The sequence below is a fragment of the Carcharhinus amblyrhynchos genome, chromosome 9, assembly GCF_965287045.1.
Source record: "Carcharhinus amblyrhynchos chromosome 9, sCarAmb.v2.hapA, whole genome shotgun sequence".
Taxonomy (NCBI): Eukaryota; Metazoa; Chordata; class Chondrichthyes; order Carcharhiniformes; family Carcharhinidae; genus Carcharhinus; species Carcharhinus amblyrhynchos.
The window spans coordinates 86,542,221-86,564,088 of record NC_137332.1 but is presented as its reverse complement, the minus strand read 5'-3'; the positions used below and the strand labels follow the sequence as shown (position 1 = coordinate 86,564,088).

At 43.0% G+C, this 21,868-nt stretch overlaps 1 protein-coding gene across 1 annotated transcript in view; it reads left to right on the top strand.

Annotated features, from left to right (window-relative positions):
• The window catches only part of cacna1ea (calcium channel, voltage-dependent, R type, alpha 1E subunit a), a 516,576-nt gene extending 503,676 nt beyond the window's left edge, over window positions 1-12,900 (top strand). Inside the window, exons 46-47 of the mRNA XM_080196651.1 lie at window positions 7,356-7,534; window positions 11,537-12,900. Of these exons, the coding sequence (XP_080052777.1) occupies window positions 7,356-7,534; window positions 11,537-12,076 (719 nt within the window). The 3' untranslated portion in view covers window positions 12,077-12,900. The remainder of the gene's footprint in view (window positions 1-7,355; window positions 7,535-11,536) is intronic.
• Window positions 12,901-21,868: the final 8,968 nt, after the last annotated feature.

The window sequence follows — 21,868 nt, the reverse complement described above, 5'->3', positions numbered from 1 at the left end:
TTGAGACCTGTTTCCAGTCCCTGGGCTGCCCATGTCAGTCTCACTCATTTAGCTGCTTTGGGATTACACAATGAACCACTGAAGTTGCAAGTGGATGATACAACGATGGACAATAGGTTCAATGGGGATTGAGTTTTTCTTTGGTCAATAATTTCACTTGAGGCCTTCCTAAATAACAGGAAAGGAACGCAAGCTAACAATGACCATGATTAGGTTCGAAAGGGAGATGGATGAACCATGAACTAAAACTTTAAATGTGGATAAGGCTGCCATTGGACAGATGAGGCTCAAACTGATCACAATAGACCGAGCAGCCCTATTGATGGATAAAATTACAAATGAACAGGAGGTATTTAAACTAAAGCTTGATCGAGTAAAGAACCTATACATACCTTGAAAAGGCAAGAACTCTAATTAAACAACTTTGGTCAATAATGGCAATGAAATATTAATAAAGCCAGAAATAAGACTTGGATGAAGGAAAAGACAGAAGAGATACAAAGATATGAAAAGGGAGCAAGAATGGTGAAAATGGAATACAAGAAAAAACTTGCAAGGAAAAATATCCAGGATAAGACTGTAGATTAGCAAGTATACTAAAGCAGAGGATTGATAAGGACAATGAGGATTGTTGAACTACAGGTGCAAGTGAAATTGTTCCAAAAATCCCTACAAAACAACACCTTCTGGCCACTGTTAGTCAGACTTGCCCTTGTCTGTTTACTATCACCCATACTATGCACTGCAAATGCTGTGTGTGGGATATGGAAACGGCACTGCGTACTCTCCAGCACATCTGAGACCTGAGAGAAGAGGACAAGCAACTCTTTGCATTTCACCAATCAGTTTGAAGGTTTGTGAAATGATCGATGCAAGGACTGAGAAGGTGGATAAATTAGAATCAGTGAGTTCAATGTCAGATCAGGTACAGAAAGAAAAAGAAAGGGAAGTACGATTTGATTATGAGAGAGAAAAATTGAAATAGAAAAAGTTTAAAATTATTTATTGAATGGTTAATATCCCAAACCACAATTAGGAATGAGATTATGCAATTATAATAATTTTCAGGGCCAGATTGGCAATAATTAGCAAGTATTATGCTGTTATAAAGGTACTTGGGTCTGAAGTGATTGAACTTTCTGTGTGTGTTTAGTCCATATTTTTCATTGTGCATATACTGCAATTTCCGCTCTTCACAACACGCACTGAGGATAAAGTACGAGAGATCCGTTTTAAGGTTACGTGTTGTCTCGTGAAAAGATCTCGAGTCTTTGATGGTTGAACAATAACTTTTTATGAATAACACATACATGTAAAGAATACAGTCCTGTCTAGGTGTGAGCTGATGCTGGCTTCTACCAGATGAACTACCACAAGCTACATGTGACTCTGTGCATCATAATATGAGCAGTATGTTAACCCTTACTGTGCTAAACATCATAATACTACGCCTCCCCAAGTGTTTACCCAACAGCATTTGCAGTAATATTTACATGCAACCCCTTCTCCCCTTCCCAAGTCTCTGACTTTACAGTTTTAGGTAGTCTTGGAGCTTTACAATTAGAACATAGAACACTACAGCACAAACAGGCCCTTCGGCCCACAAGTTGCGCCGATCACATCTATACCTACCAAGCCATAGAACTATCTGTAACTTCCAATGCCATTAGATCCCATATACTCATCCAGAAGTCTTTTAAAAGACCCCAGCGAGTTCGCCTCTACCACCACTGACGGCAGCTGATTCCACTCACTCACCACCCTCTGAATGAAAAACTTACCCCTAACATCTCCTCTGTACTTGCTTCCCAGCACCTTAAACCTGTATCCTCTCGTAGCGACCATTTCAGCCCTGGGAAATAGCCTCCGAGGATCCACCCTATCTATTCCTCTCAACATTTTATAAACCTCTATGAGGTCGCCTCTCAACCTTCATCTCTCCAGGGAGAAGAGACCTAGCTCCCTCAATCTATCAATTCTTCCAGATTTCATTCTTTTCGAGTTTGAAGAGTGGTGGTCTTGGCTATTTTGGACGAACTTTGTTGACCTGGAGTTGAAGTTGTAGCACTTGGTATTTCAAACACCTAGGTGTCAACATTGGGTTCATTTCTTGCACTCCTTCGTATTCTATTTTTCTTTCTTAATAACCTGTCTCATGGGCTTATCCCTCTCCTTCTGGAGGGAATGTTTGCCTCACTAATTCATAGAATAGGATCTGGTTTTCTTTTTTGATATAGTTCCTGGAAATTAAGTTTGTGTGTTCCTCATCCTTGAGCTCAGCCTGCAGTTTGGCTGCCAGTGCTACACTTTGTTTCTTCATGGGCACTTGTGCCTCCCTATGTTTTGTCTTGGTGAGTTGGTGGTTACTCCTCTCCTACTCCAAGATTGACTTCACGTTGTATGTGTGATCTTGAAGGTACAGGATCGTTACTGTAGTTTTTCTTGATTTTGTGACAGCAACTGTTTGACTCTGAAGTTCAAGATATATAGGATTCAGTCCTGACCAGATGCTACTTCATGCCAACTTCTGCCAGACTCACTACTATACTCTACTACTCCCATGTCATTCTCTAATGTGGACGGCACAGTTTTCCTCATCCCAACCTCAATCTCTGCCGTCCCAAAAACCCAAATACTACACAACACCCATGGGCCTGGTCTGGCCTTCCATTTGTCTTAATTAGCCTGGCAGTATGGATTTACCACCCATCAGCTATTTTCAATAGAGGGGAATACAGATTTCTTTTTTAAATAGTGCTTCAACGACTGTTTCGTTTTGTTTCCACGCCTGTCAGGATTTGCCACCTGCTGCGGTTATGGAGCTGTTGTAAACCCTCAGCCAAAAATCCTTTGGATGATTTGCTTTGGCCAGCTGCTTGGAGAATTGAACTGAAGCTTTGACTTCTCTCCAGATTTTTCTTTTCATTCTCACATTGTCACCACACTCCGGATTTGGGTCACAGATTTCTTCAAAGCGTGCACAGTTAAATGGTTTGTCTGAAAATAGTGCTTATTATTTTGTTAAATTTCAAAGCTTTTTTCGGCCTTTTTTTGGAGTTGGCTCATCATTTTGTGATCTGGCCAGGCCTTTGACTCTGCTTTTGACCGGGTCTCACAACAGATCTCCAAATGTTCTGCTCGAATTCTCTTGCGCTGCACAATGGATCTGTCTTCTGTCCCTCAGGCTCCCCATCTCAAATGGAGTTTTTTAGTTGATTTCCAGCTGTGTGTACAAAATCTTCAGGTTGTGTGCACTTTCCCCAGGTCAGACCGTAGTTTCTTTACTCATTTATTGTTAGGAATTTTGGAGTCCTTCACCTGCTGTCGCCATTTGGAAGGTTGCATGTTGTCTCATGAAAAAGTCTTGAGGCTTGTATGACTGATTATTTATGACACATTATACATACAGGATCCTGCAGACACCTACCAGACTCACCCACTGCACTCTTCTACACCCACGTGGAATAGGCGGGAATGTCTTATCGGGAAAGGTTGGGGAGTATACAGCCACTGGAATTTAGAAGCATAAGAGGTGACTTGCTTGAAACCCTTAAGATCCTGAGGGGTATTGACAGGGTGGATGTGGAGTGGACGTTTCTTCTTGTTGGACTATCTAGAACAAGAGATCACCATTTAAAAATAAGGGGACCATAATTTAAGACAGATTTTTTTCTCTCAGTGGATAGTGAGTCTCGAGAACCCTGTTCCTCAAAAGACAATGGAAGCAGAGTCTTTGATTATTTTTAAGGCAGAGGTGGATAGATTCTTGATTAACAAGGAGGTGAAAGGTTATGGGGAGTCAGCAGGAATGTGGGGTTGAAGTTGCAATCAGATCAGCGGTGGATCAGGCTCAAGGGGCCCAGTGGTCTACTCTTGCTCCTAATTCGTTTGTTCCTATGCATACTCATATGGACCCTCTACACCATCCACAGGCATTCCTCTATCCACCACATTAATGACCTCTTTTTAAAAATGTAAACATGTTATTTAAACATCTCTGACCCTTTTGAAATTCATGATGACTCTTCAGTGGCCCAGGGCTGGACTAGTAATCCAGAGGCCCAGGCTAAATTTCTAGGGTCATGGTTTCAAATCCCAACATGACAGCTGTTCAACTTAAATTCAATGAATAAAATCTTGAGTTGGAAGCCAATCTCAGTGATGGCGACCATGAAACCATTTATTGGACGGCACAGGAGCACAGTGTTAGCACTGCTGCTTCACAGCCCCAGACACCGGCATGGGTCACTGTCTGTGTGGAGTTTGCACATTCTCCTTGTGTCTGCATGGGTTTCCTCCAGGTGCTCCGGTTTCCTCCCACAGTCCAAAGATGTGCGGGTTAGGTTGATTGGCCATCCTAAAATTTCCCTTAGTGTCCTGAGATGCATAGGTTAGAGGGAGTAGTGGGTAAATATGTAGGGATATGGAGATAGGGCCTAGGTGGGATTGTGGTCGGTGCAGACTCGATGGGCCGAATGGCCTCTTTCTGTAATGTAGGGTTTCTATGATTTCTATTCTATGAAACTATCATTGATTGTGACCCAAACCCACCTGGTTCCCTAATGTCCTTTAGGGAAGGAAATCTACTGTCGTTATCTGATCTGGCCTACATGTGACTCCAGACCCACAGCAATGGGGTCAGCCGTCAATTGCTCTCTGAAATGGCCAAGCAAGACATCCAGTTCAAAAACAAGTAGGGATTTGCAACAAATGCTGACCTTATCAGTGGCATCCACACCCCGTGAAAGAATTTAAAAATCCTCCCCTTGTGTTTTCCATCTATCTATAAGATGTGTTAGATTTCGAGCCCACACCAGTTTTTATTTAATTGCGCAGGGTGCAGTAATGCTGTGCGATCTTCTGCTTTGGCAGTTCTTGCACGTCTTTGATATAGACAGCCCGAAAGCATGCGTTGCTGAAATAAGTGAATTTATCCACAGCTGAGAGGTACAGATTATGGACTGAAAGCTTATGATCGAGCTTGGGCTTTCTGTGAATAGACTGGTACATTACTTCAAGTTCTCTTCATAGTGTCATAAGGCCCAGATTGTCGCATGGAGAATAGGTCCATGCTACATTGCATGTCCAGCTATGAATCAAAAATACACTCTGGTACACTATCACCTGAATATAGGAAATCACAAAGTATGCCCTTGGAGACTTTGGTTTTTGCCAGGAGTTGTGTCTGATTGAGCAACTTCCCATCCATGTTAGATTTAGTTTCTATGCCAAGATCATTATCACAGAAGGCAGCAGAGAGTATGGTGGAGAGAGTTGGCGCTAGCACGTAGCCCTGTTTAACTCCTTTAGTAACTGGGAATGGGTCAGAAGACTCACCATCATCCAGGCGGCATGTCATCTTGGAGTGCGAGGTCATGCACTTTGGATCGAAGAAAGAGAAAGCAGAATAATTTCTATGTGCTGAGATGCTAGGAACTGGGAAGAAACAAAGAGATTTTAGGCTCCAAGTATTGAAAGTTAATGGACAGGTACAAAACAGATTGAATAAGGCCAATGAATGTTGGTCTGGATATCAAGAGGAATGGAATACGAAGGAATTCTGTTCCGGTTGTAGAAAGCTCGGCTTTGTCTGGACGTGGAACATTTCTTCAATTCAGGACGCCATACTTCAGGAAGGACATATTGACAATGGAGAGAGTGTAGCACAGGTTCTCCACAATGATACCAGCATTGAAAGGGTTAAATTATCAAGACCTGTTTTATTACGTAAGGTTGCATTCCCTTGTCTTTAGATAGTTCAATGGTGATCTAATTGCTCAGATAATAAAATAGATAGAAAGAAACAGTTTCCTCTTCTGGGGAATCCAAAACAAGGTGGGGGTGGGGTGTACATAACCTTAATAAAAGAGCTTGGCTATTCCAAGGTAAAACCAGGAAGCACTTCTACATACATACCTTGTGGAAATGGGAAACTCCCTCCCCCCCAAAAATTGTGGTCATTTGAAAATGTCATGACTGAGAAGACTTGAGTTTTATTAGTAAGATTATCAAAGGATATGGGACAAATGTGGGCATAGGAGACTGAGACACAGATCAGCCATAATTAACATCTACTGGAAGAATTCTATGGACAAAGGCATAGGGAGCTTTATGCTTAATGCATCTACAGTTTCTGTATCTGTTTCTTTTTTCTTACCAGGAGAGTTGTCTATCTAAAGTCCCATTATTTTCTCCATTAACATCATCTTTCGTGCATTGAAACCATTACATTCCACATCACTTTATTTTAAGCTCCCAAACACCCCCAATGTTTTGTTTTCTCACTTGACTGTGAAAATAGATGAAGTACTAATCTAACAATTTATCACTTCCTTGTTGTCCAATTGTTCCGCCTTACTCTTAAACTGTTACATTTAGCTTTGGTATTCTTGCATTTTTTTAGTTTATTCAGTTTTTCCAGCATGTCAGATTTCAATTTCACCTTACATTTCTTTTGTTTGTTACTATCTCTTAACTGATTTGTTGATCATAACTGCACAATTAAAGCTCTTGCATTTCAGTGTTACGTACTGTTATATCCCAAATACTGCTTCGAAAATTTTATACTATTGTGCATGATGTATCCATTAATCCAATCCGATGTAGTTATTTTATATTGCTTCAAATCATATCACGTTACATTTATTATCTTGGTTTGTAACTCTCTCTCCCTCTCAAACCAAGCTTCTAAATTCAGTCAGGCAACACAACAGCTCAGTGACTATCACTGTTTGCTGTGCAGATACATGGATTTGGGCCAGTGTCTGTGGAAGTTTGCGCGTTCTCCCTGTGCTTGCGTGGGTTTTCTCCGGGTGCTCCGGTTTTCTCCCACACCCCAAAGATGCGCTCTTAGGCTAGTTGGTGTAACAAATTGTCCCTAAACCTGGTTTCCAATGTGGAGTGCCATTAGGGTAGACAAGAGTCATGGGTGGAAGAGGGGATTCACAATGTTGAAATGGCGGCGCGGGCTCGTTGGGCCGAAGGGCCTGTTTCCCGTGCTGTGTTGTTCTTTGTTCTTTGTGATCACTATTTGCAAGATGTTCCCACACAGTTAAATTGATAACGAGCCACAGTTTGTTACTCAGCATTAAACCTTTTATGGTTTGTTAGCATGCCAGTCCCAAAAACTACCTGCAATATTTTTGACAAATTGTTGCCTTTACCAGGCTAGATGGAAATTAGTGGGATTATTGCTGTCCTTTATCTCCTATTTTGACCTGGCTGGGTTTAATGTACTAATTCGGTTTGATTGAGCTAGCTTTGTCCTGTGTGTTTATTACCATCACTATCACAACTTTGGTGAAATGAAATATGTTTATGAAGTATTCTCAGGGATGTGTTTTGCCCTCTCGCAGGAATGCGTGACATCCCATATGCAGACAGTCTGGAGAGAGGGCGTTCCAGGGAAAGGAAGCATTTGCTGTCACCTGACAGATCTCTGTGCAACTCAGCAGAGTGTCCGCAGCAGCAGTCCCGGGATGAGAGACTATCTCGGTCCCCAAGTTTGGGTCATTCGCACAACCACCGGGGACAGGTAGGCCCCAAGCTTGTCCTCTTATCTGGCAGTTTCTGTGGGGAGCAGAAAGCTGGATTCTTTGATTCAAGGGTGGTGGAACTGATGTTTGCTGTGCATCAGATCTAAATCCAACTAGCAGCGAGTCAGACATGGACTAGTCAAGAGTTAAACATTGCATTTTTCCAGTCTAGGTCTGGGTGATAGTGACAGAGTGGAATCTTCTCTGGCTACGTGAGATATGGGGTAAATTAGACAGCACAGACCTCGCTTCAACTTTGAGGTATGCTCAGTTCAAGTCTGAACTGAGGGGCGACTCTCCCAGCCCACTGCACGGGGATACTTAAGCAGAGGCTGTGTAATGGCTTTCCCAAGGCCTTCGCTCATCTCTGGCCACCGGAATTCCAGTGTCGGAAATCGGCACAGAGCTGACAACACCAGGATTCTAACGCTCACTTAAATCTGATTAGCAGGCCCAGGACTGAAGCCTGCAGACCCACTAGCCTCTCCCCTGCCCCCCCACATCCCCATCCCCATCCCCATCCACTCCCTTCCCCACCAGGAGTGTTGCACTCCAAGGCTTACAATAGCTACCCACTAGCAGGAAGCTAGCGGCACAACCATCTGGACTGAAGGGCGGGGGGGTGGGGGGGTGCCATGGAGGGTGGGTGTAAGGTGGGGGAGGGTGCCCCTTGGGCTTTGCCAGTCTAGCAATACCAGCCTGGCCCCCTGGCATCAGGCAATGCTAAGGGGGGTAGGGCCAGATGGGGCAGGGCCTCTGGGGAGGAGATCGGTGGAATTTGGGGGTCCTGCTGCCACTCTGCATTCGGCAGTGATAGAGGGAGGGAGCCCAGTGATAAGGGCTAGCCATCGGGGAGCGGGTGATCGGCCTATAGGAACGGCCATGGCTGCAGTGGGGAGGGTGGGGATCAAGGTGGTCTGGGTTGGGGGGGGAGTGGTGTCGGGGCTGGCCTATAGATTGGGGGCACGGGAGGATCAGAGGGACAGTGATGCAGGTTGCAGGAGGCTGGTCAATGATCGAGCTGGCCAGTGATTGGGAGGCCAGCAATGCGGGCCTACTGCGAATTCACCAATCTCAGTGCTGACAGATGCACAGCGGCCTGCTCAGTGCTGTGCTGCTGGTCTCTCCAGAGGGGATAGGCATCCCCCACAGATCTGAAAAATCCGGTGGGAGTTACTCCAGTTTTTACACGAATTCAACACCTTTGGGAAACACCCAAAGGTGTTGAATTTATAGCAGGTTTATAGCAGGAGGACTTTCGAACCATTGTGTTTGTGCTGATCGAAAAAGAGCAATCGTAAATCTGTCTTCCCTGATTGGGATTGTGATGGACAAGCCCTGACTGACGTTCCCAGATTGACATTCCCTGACTGACATTCCCTGACTGACACTCCCTGACTGACATTCCCAGATTGACATTCCCTGACTGACATTCCCTGACTGACATTCCCTGACAGACACTCCCTGACAGACATTCCCAGATTGACATTCCCTGACTGACATTCCCTGACAGACACTCCCTGACAGACATTCCCAGATTGACATTCCCTGACTGACATTCCCAGATTGACATTCCCAGATTGACATTCCCTGACTGACATTCCCTGACTGACATTCCCAGATTGACATTCCCAGATTGACATTCCCTGACTGACATTCCCAGATTGACATTCCCTGACAGACACTCCCTGACAGACATTCCCAGATTGACATTCCCTGACTGACATTCCCAGATTGATATTCCCAGATTGACATTCCCTGACTGACATTCCCTGACTGACATTCCCAGATTGACATTCCCAGATTGACATTCCCTGACTGACATTCCCAGATTGACATTCCCTGACAGACACTCCCTGACAGACATTCCCAGATTGTGGGCAGTTTGTCCAGGGGGCCCTTGAGAAGATCTTTGGAGGCTGGAAATCTTTGCAGTACAGAAAGAGTCTGTTCAACCCACAGAATTCATGCTGGCTGCCCATAGAATAATCCATTCAGTTCCACACCCTCCACTCAACCTCTGCAAATTATTTTCTGCAAAGTGCCCTCTCATTTTCCGCTTCTACCCACTTGAGTTCCAGCTCATCGCCACTCAGTGTGAAAAAACTTTTTCCTTCACATTCTCCCTGTGTCTCTGACCCAGAATCTGTGTCCCCTAGTCATTGTACCATCAACCAATGGGAAGGGATTTTCCCTTGGCTACTTTATGTAAACTTGTTATCATCATCTAGACCTCTATCAAATCTCAAACCTGAATCTCCTTTACTCCAATATCCAAATCATTTATATACAGCAAAAAGCACAGTGGCCCTCGCATGGACCCTTGGGAACATCACTGTCCAACACCTTCTGAAAAATAACCATTTATCACAACTCATTGCTTTTGTCCTTGAGCCAAGTATTTATCCAGTTGGACACTGAACCTCCTATTCTAGCCTTCAGTAACCTTCTGTTACTTCATCAAAATATGTTGAGTCAAGCACAGTCTGCCATTCCTTAAATAACTTAAACCTCTCCAAGTGCCTGGTGGATCACAGTGTCTAGAACCTTACCCACTACTGATGTTAAACTAAATAATCTGTAGTTGATGGGATTGCCCTTGCATTTCACCTTTCTTGAATACAGGTGTCATTTTTGCCACTTTCCAATCCCCTGGCATCTCTCCCGTATCTTCAGAAGACTGGAAGATTATATGACAGGTCCTCTCACTTTCTTCACTCTCTATTTATAAACCTGGGTTGCAAGCCACCTAAATCAGTTGACTTATCCACTGTAAGCATAGCCAGCCTTTCCAATTCATCCTGTATCTCATTGTCATGCTTTTGTAACAATATAAAAACACGAATCACTTGTCAGAAATTGTGTAAACATGGTGTGGGTCCGTTTATTTAGACTCGTGACAACAGTTATACAAAGGTAGAAAACTTGAAGACACCAGCAGCAGAGGTATCTGAGTGTGTTCTGCTCAAAAGCAACAGGGAAACTAAAACTGGCTTACATGACCTACTAGTGATGTCATTCTGCAATCATTTAAACACATATTATAACATCCACCATCTGCTTCAAACTTTATTTTATCAGATTCTATTTCCTTGGTAAACACCGGTTACAAGGAACTCATTAAATATTCTTTCCAATAAAGTTGAAAGAGCAGGAATGTTCCCACTTGCCTGCCAAAATTCCAATGCACCTTCAAATAGGCACCTACATCTGGCCTGAACACTTTTGATGAGGTATAAGGGAGAATGTAATTAATTCTTCTGGCTTATCCATTCACTACATGCTGCTGGGATCTTGGCAGGTTTGGGATGCCAACGAATTTAGATCCTGTGGTTAAATCACCTATCCACATGGACAATTCCCCAGTAGAGGGAGAAAGGTGATCATAAATGGGGAATGGGATCAGGATGTTCTCAGTCAGTCCACAATAAAGTAATGTGGGCCTGAGGGGGGAATTATATAAACACCAACATTTCTGTAGCACCTTTTACAGTCATTGAACTTCCCAAAGTGTGTACAGCCAATTGAATATGTTTTTGAGATATAGTCACTGTTGTATATAAAATCTTGCAACCAATTTGCACACAGCAAGCTCCTAAAAATATGACCAGATAATCTGTTTCTAGTGATGTTGATTGAGAGTTAACTGTTGCCCAGCGCTCCAGGACAAACTCAACTGCTGTTCTTCAAATAGTCCACCTGACAGGGTAGGGATGGGCGGTTTAACAGTTCATCTGAAATATGGCACCTCCCACAGTGCTGCAATCCATCAGCTTTGGATTGTGTGCACACATCTGTGGAGTGGGACCTGAAGCCACACATAAAAACAGGAGCGATGTCCCCTACACCAAGGCTTAACCTACTGCTGTTTAGTGTTGGACGAGGAGCTGGGTTCACTGAGATTAGTGAACCCTTCCAATTAAAGAAGTTCAATGACCCTCTTCAGTATCCTATTTTGTGGTGAGGACAGGCAGTAACCATCTTGTTTTCCTGTCCTGTAGGTGAACAGTTCTGTGAGTGAAAGCCCAATCCCTTCTACATCTGGGACCAGTACACCCAAACAAGGGCGGCGCCAACTCCCACAGACTCCTTCCAAGCCCCGGCCACACATTTCATATTCTCCTGTAGCACAGCGTCCAGATACCTTGTCGCCTCCGTTGGACCAGGCCACCCCGAGGAGCAGAGATGCCCGCTACCAGTCCCTGAGAGTTCAGCCAAGCAAGACACTGTGGACCGAGTCTCCTGGTCTGAGCAAGAAGAGCGAGAGCCAGCATTCAACGCCTCTGCGCTACATCTCGGAGCCGTCCTTGACCCTGCACGATGACCTGGGCAGCCTAGACCAGGCCCTGGGCGAGGAGACGCTCACCTTCGAGGCTGCAGTGGCCACGAGCCTCGGAAGGTCCCACACCATCTCCTCCGCCCCTCCTCTCAGGCACTCCTGGCAACTGCCCAATGGGAGTTACCGCACGCGGGTGGTGCGTTGCGGCGCAACAGCTGTTCCCGACCCCTTCACTGACACCGAAGAGGATGACAGGTGCTAAACCTGGCGAGAAGGCCAGGAGGCCAGGGTGGATGGGGGAGCAGAAGAATGGAAGAGGAAATCAAATCCACAAGTTCAGTGGAACAGAAGAGCCATCGTTGGAAAAATAGATAAATCTAAGAAACCCTCGCCAGATACATACTGCTCAAGAGACCAGACATTTTTATTGGGTGGGCAGTTTGTATTGTAATTTATGATGATTTTGCTCCCTTCCCCACCTCCCCCACCCACCCAGTAGCTCATGTGTGGATGCGCCAAGGTTCAAGTTAACATTTGCCCGACTACAATTGGACAATGGCGTCACATTGGAAGGTTCAATGAGAGGAGCCTGCACTACTTCTGCAAATAGTTTGGGATGGCTCTCCCGTTTTTCCCACGTGATTGATGCAATGGACAAGAGATGGGGGGAGCTAAGCTCTCTCACTCCTGGTTTCCCCAGTAGTGTGCCTGTGCTCGATCGTGCACGGTTTCCAAACCTGATGAGAACCAATTGCCAAACCCATCCTGTCCAACACTAGAAAAGAAGAAGCCCCCCCCCCATCCTTTACTGATCATCCGTTGCTTCTGTGCATTTGAAAATTGTTTATTTCTCTCTGAAAATGCAAGCCAAAAGCAAAGCCTGAAGCTGGACAATATGGAGAAGGAATATATAAGAAGGTGCAGTTGTGTTGAGAGAACCAGCCATGTGCCATGACTAGAATGGGACCAGACGGTTCCTTTAGGTTGGCTGCACAGAATGACGCAGCCATCCTGAAACGTGCCAAGTTGCAGCAAATCATTTTTGAAATGCTTTTAAATGCAGTAAAAAAAAGCCAACATTTTATTTGTAAATAATTAATTTTCATCTTCCCTACTCCCCTCAACTAAATATCTACTCCTCCGACAACCACCCCCCCCCAACCCCCTTCCCCACCCAGCCCACCCCTGCCTGAAAGATTGGCCAGTGTGTGTGTTTCTAGTATGATGCATGCAGTTTGGAAAATTACGTCAATCTAGTGAGTTCAGTGACTAAACTTACTGGCATGTGATTGAGATTTTAAGAAGTGTCTTTTCTTTTTCCCGGTCTATGAAACTTGTTTAAATGAAAGGCTTGATTTATATTGCGAGATGACCAGAGCAGTCAATGGGCTACACCGCGGTCAGTACGACTGAAACAGCCCCTGTGTCTTGTGTTCCAATACTGTATATTTGACGCTGCGATTGCCCTATATGAAGTGTATTGTGAAGTATTGACAATCGGAATGCTAAAAAAATCCTTTGCTTTGTTCTGGAGCTCTACCTTTTATGTCCAAATAAATGAAAATCCTTGACTATTTAAGGTTGGTTTGATTTGAAAGTGAGCCTGATCAGCTCCCTGCCTGAAAGGGTTTTGAATCTAGCTGGCAGTGTTATCACAACTTGCTGTGTAGGTGAGCAGGGCCATCCCCCATTGACTCAGTGAGGGCAGGATACTTTACATAATTAGTTTCACCACCCTCTCAGTGTACCAGTCTGCATGGTGAAACCCAGTGTCCCGGCCTCACAGAGTCAAGGTATCAACAACAAAAGGATGACGCCTGTATATAGAAATCACTTGGTTGTATAGAACTTGAATACTTGCTGGAACAAGGGGAGGTGTTGCTCAAGCCTTTTGTCTCGTATTCATCAGGACAAATGCAAAAATGTAAGATTTCAAATAATCATAACAGTTTATATTATAGGAGAAAGGGTGCCAGTTGGTTGGCTGGTCAACTGCGGCTGAGGTGTGTCCGTATCAAAAAAAAGGAAAACCATTGGCTTCCGAGTAATTCAAAAAAATGCTCAAGGCTTGAACATAGGCCTTTTGTTTGCAGAAGATAGGTCCCTATGTATGAATGTGTGTGGTATCTAGTAGGTATAAATGTGCTGTGTTACAAGCTTGACTGAATACCTTAAATTGGTAGTTAGTGTAGTTAGCAGCACACTCAGGATTGTTCCACACCCTTTTGGCCTGTAGTATAAATTGTGATTGTTTGAAATTTGTTATTCTTGTGGTTGTCCTAATGAGTGCAGAATGAAAATCTTCAACAATATGTCGACATGTCTCAGCAATGTTCAGAAATTGACCCTGTTATTAATTTGGGGACACACAGAGATTGGGCCAGGATATTCATTATTGCATGCTAAATGCCGAATTAATTTCAAAATGTCTGCCTCTGGCTTTTTAACACAGCCAGCTCATTATCATTTATTTCTGACCTTGTTGCTGCTGCTTTGGATGCCAGAGTAGGGTCAATCCAAAGATAACATTTGGAGGAGTTTAGAGTTGTAAATAGGGAAAGAGGAAGTTCACAATTGAACTGTTGACAAAGGCTGCATTATGGCATAACAACAACTTCCTTGATGTTCAGCTGAGGACTGTGAGGAACCTGAGAGAGATACATACACCCCAGGAATGGTAGGCGGGGTCCTACTGCTGACACTAAGAAAGCTTGGCTGGAGATGGCAGAGGATATCAGCATTGTATCACACTTATGGGTTCAGTGCAGGAAAAACTTTAATGATCTAATCAGTCCAGCATAGGTGAGTACAGTTGCACATCCACACATTTCAGTCCCCAACTGTTTGTCTTCTCAAGCCACCTCTTCAAAGCCACTTACTTTGCGTTCTTCTCTTACTATGCACTTTGTCACCTCCTCAATCTATCTGTCCACCATTGTCACTCACCCTGAACTGTTTGCAAGTTGATGTCTCTCTATGACAGTTGTCCTCACCAAATGTAAAGCATTCACCAGATGAACATATGCCATTGCACTCTCACAGAGCAGGAGAAGAGAGCACAGATTACCAGAGAGAGGGAAAGAGTTACCCAGGCCCCCTCACAGCTCACAACTATGAAGGGGGAGGTCGCTCTGGTGATTTGGGATGTTCTGACATTGGAAGATGGGGAGACACGTAGCTGATGGCACAAAGTAACCCACATGTCATACAACACTCAGCCATGTTAACTTGAGGTCTAGAGCAAGTGAAATATGAACATCCACATAATGACAAACTGTAATGTGCTTCATTTTGCCAGTACTAATTCATATCCTTCTCTCTGCCAGGGTTTTCAGTTATAAAGCAGCGGTGGCAGGACCCTGCAGGCGATCAATCCTCCAAGGGACTGATACCTTCTCAGGATTCATGTTCACCATTCACCAATTCAGACGTTCACACTTTGATGAGCAGTCAAGTAGAGAGTTGAAGTTTCACCTGGTGATTCTTGATGTCTATGGCAGGAACAGGAGCAGAGCCATGATAGCTTTCTGCAAACTCTACGCAACAGTGCAATCAGCTGCGGTAGCCAGAGTCCATCCGTGAAAAGGAGAATCACTAAACAGCAGTAGTGAATGTGTCATATGCTATCACACCTTCCAAGCACACTGACCACAATGCCTGAATGGAGGGATCCATGCCTCATATATGAATGGGATGATATGATCCCTTCTGTGTTTGCAAGTGGTTGCACTATTTCTTCACTGGAGAATGGTGTACGATGTTGGAAGGATTTGCAAGCTGAACTACATCAGGAAAAATCCCTTCCTTAGCCATCAAGCCTAGGAATGGGATTTGAACCCAGGGTCATCCAGCTTAGAGATGGGAATACTAACAACTGAACCACAAAGCCTCCTACTGGAAGGGTTATATTGCAAGGCATTGTGATGATGTTCTTCCCATGGACAAAATGAATAACTCTGTAGAACTTCAAACACTACAATCAAATGAACCCAATTTTAATCGGTTGAGGAGGTGTAAACTGACTTACTTTTATTCAGCTCCCTCAGTCACAACAAAAATTTATAAATGCCTTTTCAACTCCAAAAGTATTTACCTGTTAATCAAGAGCCAATCAAACCAGGATTTCTTGAGTCAAAGAAAATGTTTTTTAATTAATAAGCCAGAGGAAAAATAATAAAGACATGATGACACATACACACATACACACACACATATATCAAAAGTAAGAAAAGTTCGAGTCTAGATAAAAGTTAAAAGAATGTATGATTAAGTTCTTTCCTTGTCCTTGAGGTATAGATTGTTGAAATTTGTGGCCGTTTGAAGTTAGTCAGTTTCCTTTAAAATCCTGGAGTTGAATTGAAGTCAGGGTAACTTCACTTTAGCGCAGTCAATCTTGGCTTCAGAGAGAAAGAGAGAGAGACAGATTCCTTATTACTTCTTTCAGTAGATTTTCCAGATGATTTTGATGACTTCTCTCTGTTTCTGGTTTGGCAAAACCAGTCCTTAAACCTCCTATGTGTATATTCCGAGAAGGAATTTGGTCAACAAGTCTTGCGGTCATTGTTGTAGAACACTTTTATCTCTCATTTCCAAAACACTTGATGCATTTCAAGATAATAGAGGCCAACAGGAGATATTTCATCCTCCACGGGGTGGGTGCTGGTTTGAATGTTGAGATGTGTGTTAGCAATTCCTGTTGCCTTGACAACTTAAAGTTGATTAAAGTTCAGCACTCCAATTTTTTAATGCCTTCTTTCCAAGAGTCTCTTTTTTGAAGTGGACCTTGACACCCTGCGAGTGGAGTTCCATGAACAACATGTTTTAAGTGAAATATAAATAGTAACTTTGCAGAAAAGGTCAATTTTCAATTCCAGACATCAATTGATTCAATTTTTAGTCAATGTCTTTTGTTGTATGTTTTTTAAACAGGTCTCTTTAAACAGTTCAACATGGTTTTGGTTAGCTAGTGAAATTATAGGTAAATCTCACTCAGTGACAATTTTCCATCATCACGACAGCCCATGCCGATCTCCAGCCTTACAGAGCAGACTCTGGGTGCTGACATATCTGCTACCCTAAATAGCTTAACAAATACCTTCGTCTTAGCCTTACAGGATCTCACTGAGTCTTCACTGAAGTGAAATACAGTTGGGTGAAAGGAAGAATGATTTTTTAAAAATAAATCTGAAATTAAAATAGGTCTCAATAATAATGACACTGATTGTCAGAAAAATCCAACTGGTTCACTAAGGTCCTTCAGAGAAGGAAATCTGCCACCTTACCCTAGTCTGTCCTACGCGTGACTACAGACTAAAAACAATGTGTATGACTCAGAACCACTCTCGGAAGTGGCCCAACAAGCCACAACAAGCATGGACAAACTAGATGAGCTGAATGGCCCCCTTCAGCACTGGAGGGCTCCTATAGTTTTATCTGAAAGATGGTGGGAATGCAGGCTCAGAATTTTGTTACGCTCATTTGAGATCATCTACACTTTGGCGGTCGAACAAGCAGATTCTGGAAAGATGTAGTGTGTCACAGTTGCCACACATGAAGTTACCGCATAGGGTAATCTCTATTGATGCCTTGTTAGCAGGGCTGGCTCCTGCTTTGGAGCTTCTGAAACTACATAGCTTGGTGGTGGCAATTTCCAGCCCACAGCTGGTGTCACCATTCATATTGCCACATCTTCAGGCACTTAACACAGAAAATATTTACATAGCAGTTAGGAATGGAGAATTAATTTTCCAATATTTTTAATAAGTTTCCTCTGTGGTGTCCTCAGAGTGAGTCATTGGATATAGAATTTGATAACAGTGCAAATAGTGAGATGCCGGGACTAAGATCAAGGTTACTGATTTAAAGCAAATTAATTAACCAAATTATATTCACAATAAAATGCAGCCTGCAGTTTATTCTGCGGCTTTGTGAATTGAATATCACAACTGTGCTTGTACTCTATGGAAATTAAAGTAAGAGCTCCTTAGTTTTATTGATACATATATGTCGAGTTCAATGAGAAAGTTAGCAGTGCTGAATATGGTTCTTGGGAATTAGATTGTCCAGATGGATCAAGGAAAATATTTGGGAAACAATGATCATTGTATCATAAGATTTAGGCTGGTTATGGAAAAGGACAAATAGCAATTAGGGTAAAAATAATCAACTGTGAAAAAGCCAACGTCAATGAGATAAGATTACAATTGAGAATCAGGCTGAATTTAGAAGGATATTTGATTTTATTTATTATTGTCACAAGTATTAGTATACAGTGAAAAGAATTGTTTCTTTCATGCTATATAGACAAAGCATAAGAGGGGAGGTGAAGAAAATAAAAGAAGCAAAGAGGGAGTATGAAAAGAGATCAGCAGCAAACATAAAAGGGAATCCCAAAGTCTTCTACAGATACATAAAAAGTAAAAAGGTGTAAGAGGAGGAGTAGGGATGATGAAGGACCAGGATAAGAATTCATACATGGAGAATGAGGACACAGCCATATGAACATAAAACTAAGAGTATAATTCCAAAGAAGGTTCAGGAACAGAAAGACCTGGAGTTATACTCTGTTGAGTAAACTAAACTATATTAACCAATGTGGCCGATCAGAAATAGCTGTCCAGCTATTTTCAGACTTTGTCCCCTTTGAGTGACCAGATGGAGGTTTTCAGAATTTTTAAATGGCCTTCATTACAAGCGATAGCGAAGGATATAGTGCTCCAGTTGGTGGTGCACCAGAGAGCCTGGAATAAAGCATTACACAGACAGTTATACTTTCAGATTCAATTACAAAGAATTAGCATATGCCAGTCAAAGGTGTGCAATTATCTATGTCCACTTACAACTAATAGTTAGGATTACATAACATTTACCATACGAGTATAGTTGTCCAATTATGATTTGTGCACGTCTACTTAATTATATCATCAAACACGTATTTTTCTCGACTTATCGACTAACTTCTAAACATGAGTAGGATATGCCTGACCAGTGGTGTATCAACTCCTTTACCCATTGTTCCTTGTTTTTCGCGGGCGTACACAAGTCTCAGCTGCATAGTAGTCAATAAGATTTTTGTATGCACACTGTGTGACTAGAGCCCCTCTTATAATTAACAGTTTCATGGTTCTGACTATAGTCTGGTGGCCACCTGGTGCAAAGGCATTTGATTTCTCAGAGGTTTTCTGTCTTTGAGAATTTAGCAGCAAGCAGCTTATGTGATTTTTAAACTTGTACTTTTAACCCTTTCACGTAATTAACTTATGAATTACCATTTTGTAACAATGACAAGATTTTAAAGGAAACTTTAAAAAAAGTAAATTACATTAATATTTAATGGGAGAAATTTTTAAAAGCCAAAGATCTCACTGGTGTGAATGGTTAGAATGTTTCAGCCAATGTCTGTGCTGCCTTTAAATTATTTTCATTATCTTGATTATATTCCAACTTTCACATCCATAAAGTGATTTTTCATTTTAACCACCTCATTCTGATGAATGTAGAGGTTTCTTAGGTCTGACATTTACATGAAGGTTAATTTTGCAAGTGTTATCGCTTCATGATCACTTTCCCAATCAGATGTTATTCGGTTACCCAGATAAGAAAATGATTTGACTTATTTAATTTGATTCCCATGCTATTTTGCACCTGGTGGTTTATACCATATGTGTTGTTGTGATACAGTTTAATGATAATCTATATCTGGCACCACTTGTTACAATCATGTCTCCGATTCTTTGTAGATTTTCCGACTGTAATTACTGTGTTATTCGCATTAAGTCATTGCCAATGGAAAATCTGATGCTGCTGATATGATGCAAAGCCATCAGGCCGAAACATTAACTCTGTTCCTACTTCCACTGATGATGCCTGTATCTTAAATGTCACTAATGTGTTTGCCTCAACTACCTCACTTGGCAGTGCATTCCAGGCCCCCACCACCTTCTATGTAAAAAAACTTCCCCCCCCACACATCTCTACTGAATCTTTCTCCTCTTATCTTGGACTGGTGCCCCCTTGTAATTGTCATTTCTGCCCTGGGAAAAAGAACATAAGAACATAAGAAATAGGAGCAGGAGTAGGCCATCTAGCCCTTCGAGCCTGCCCCACCATTCAATAAGATCATGGCTGATCTGTTGTGGCTCAGTTCCACATTCCCGCCCTCTCCCCATAACCCTTAATCCCCTCTCTTATCAAGAACCCATCAACCCGCTTCTTAAAAATATTTAGCGAGGCAGCCTCCACCACTTCAACGGGCAGAGAATTCCAGAGATTCACCACCCTTTGAGTGAAGAAGTTCCTCCTCAACTCCGTTCTAAACCGCCTCCCCTTTATCTTGAGGCTGTGCCCCCTAGTCCTACTGTCTTTTTTGAGCGGGAAGAGTCTCTCCACCTCTATCCTATCCATCCCATTCATCATCTTATACGTCTCAATGAGATCTCCCCTCATTCTTCTAAACTCTAACGAGTACAAGCCTAGTTTATTCAGCCTCTCCTCATAGCTCAATCCCCTCAACTCCGGTATCAGCCTAGTAAACCTCCTCTGCACTCCCTCCAGGGCCAAAATATCCTTGCGCAGGTGCGGCGCCCAAAACTGCACACAGTACTCCAGCTGCGGCCTCACCAATGCCCTATACAGCTGCAGCAAGACCTCCCTACTTTTATATTCAATCCCCCTCGCTATGAAGGCCAGCATCCCATTCGCCTTCCTGACCACCTGCAACTGTTCACCTTATCTATGCCCCTCATAATTTTATAAATTTCTACCAGGTCGCCCCTCAGCCTTCATCTTTCCAGGGAGAACAATCCCAGTTTATTCAATCACTCTTCATAACTAATGCCCTCCATATCAGGCAACATCCTGGTAAACATTTTCTGTACCCACGCCCCCCCCAAAACCTCCACATCCTTCTGGTAGTGTGGTGACCAGAATTGGGAACAGTATTCCAAATGTAGCCTAACCCATGTTTTATATAACTGTAACATATTTTGCCAACTTTTATATACTCGTTGCCCCAGCCAATGAAGGTAAGCATGCTTTCTTCACCCCCTTTACCACCTGTGCTGCCACTTTTAAGGACCTGCACTGCCAATCTCTCTGTGTGTCTATGTTCCTGATGGTTCTGCCATTTATTTTGTAGCTCCCACCTGAATTGGATCTACCAAAATGCACATCTCACATTTAGAAAGAATCCTTACAGTGCAGAAGGAGGCCATTCAGCCCATTGAACCTGCATCAACCACAATCCCATCCAATCCCCATCCATGCATTTGCCCTTGCTAGTCCCTCTGACATTAAGGGGCAATTTATCATAGCTAATCCACCTAACCTGCGCATCTTTAGACTGTGGAAAGAAACCGGAACACCTAGAGGAAACCCAAACAAACCGGGAGAATATGCAAACTCCACACAGATAGTGACCCAAGCAGGAATTGAACCCAGGTCCCTAATGCTGTGAGGCAGCAGTGCTAACCACTGTGCCACTATGCCTCCTGTGGAATACATCTGATCAGTGGTGTATCAACTCCTTTATCCATTGTTCCTTATTTTTATCTAGTATACATAAGTTTCAGATGCATAGTAATCAGTAAGAATTCTGTATGCACACTGTGTGACTAGAGCTTTCCTTGTAATTAATAATCCAGATTAATCCGGATTTGTTTGGATTCAATTCCATCTGCCATTTCTCTGCCCAATTTTCCAGCCCACATATATCCTGCTGTATTCTCAGACAATCTTTATCACTATCTGCAACTCCAGCAATCTTAGTTTCATCTTATGAATCAGATCAGCTACACTTTCTTCCAAGCCATTTGTATATATTACAAATAATAAGAAGTCTCACAACACCAGGTTAAAGTCCAACAGGTTTATTTGGAAACACAAGCCACAAGCTTTCAGAGCACTGCCCCCTCATCAGGTGAGTGGGAGTTCTGTGGGAGTTTAAGACTTGATTACCTGTAAAGAGTTGCATTCCAATCATTATCTTGTAAATTGAGTTTGTATCTATATACGCCCTGTTTGTGAACAGAACTGCCACTCACCTGATGAAGGGTCA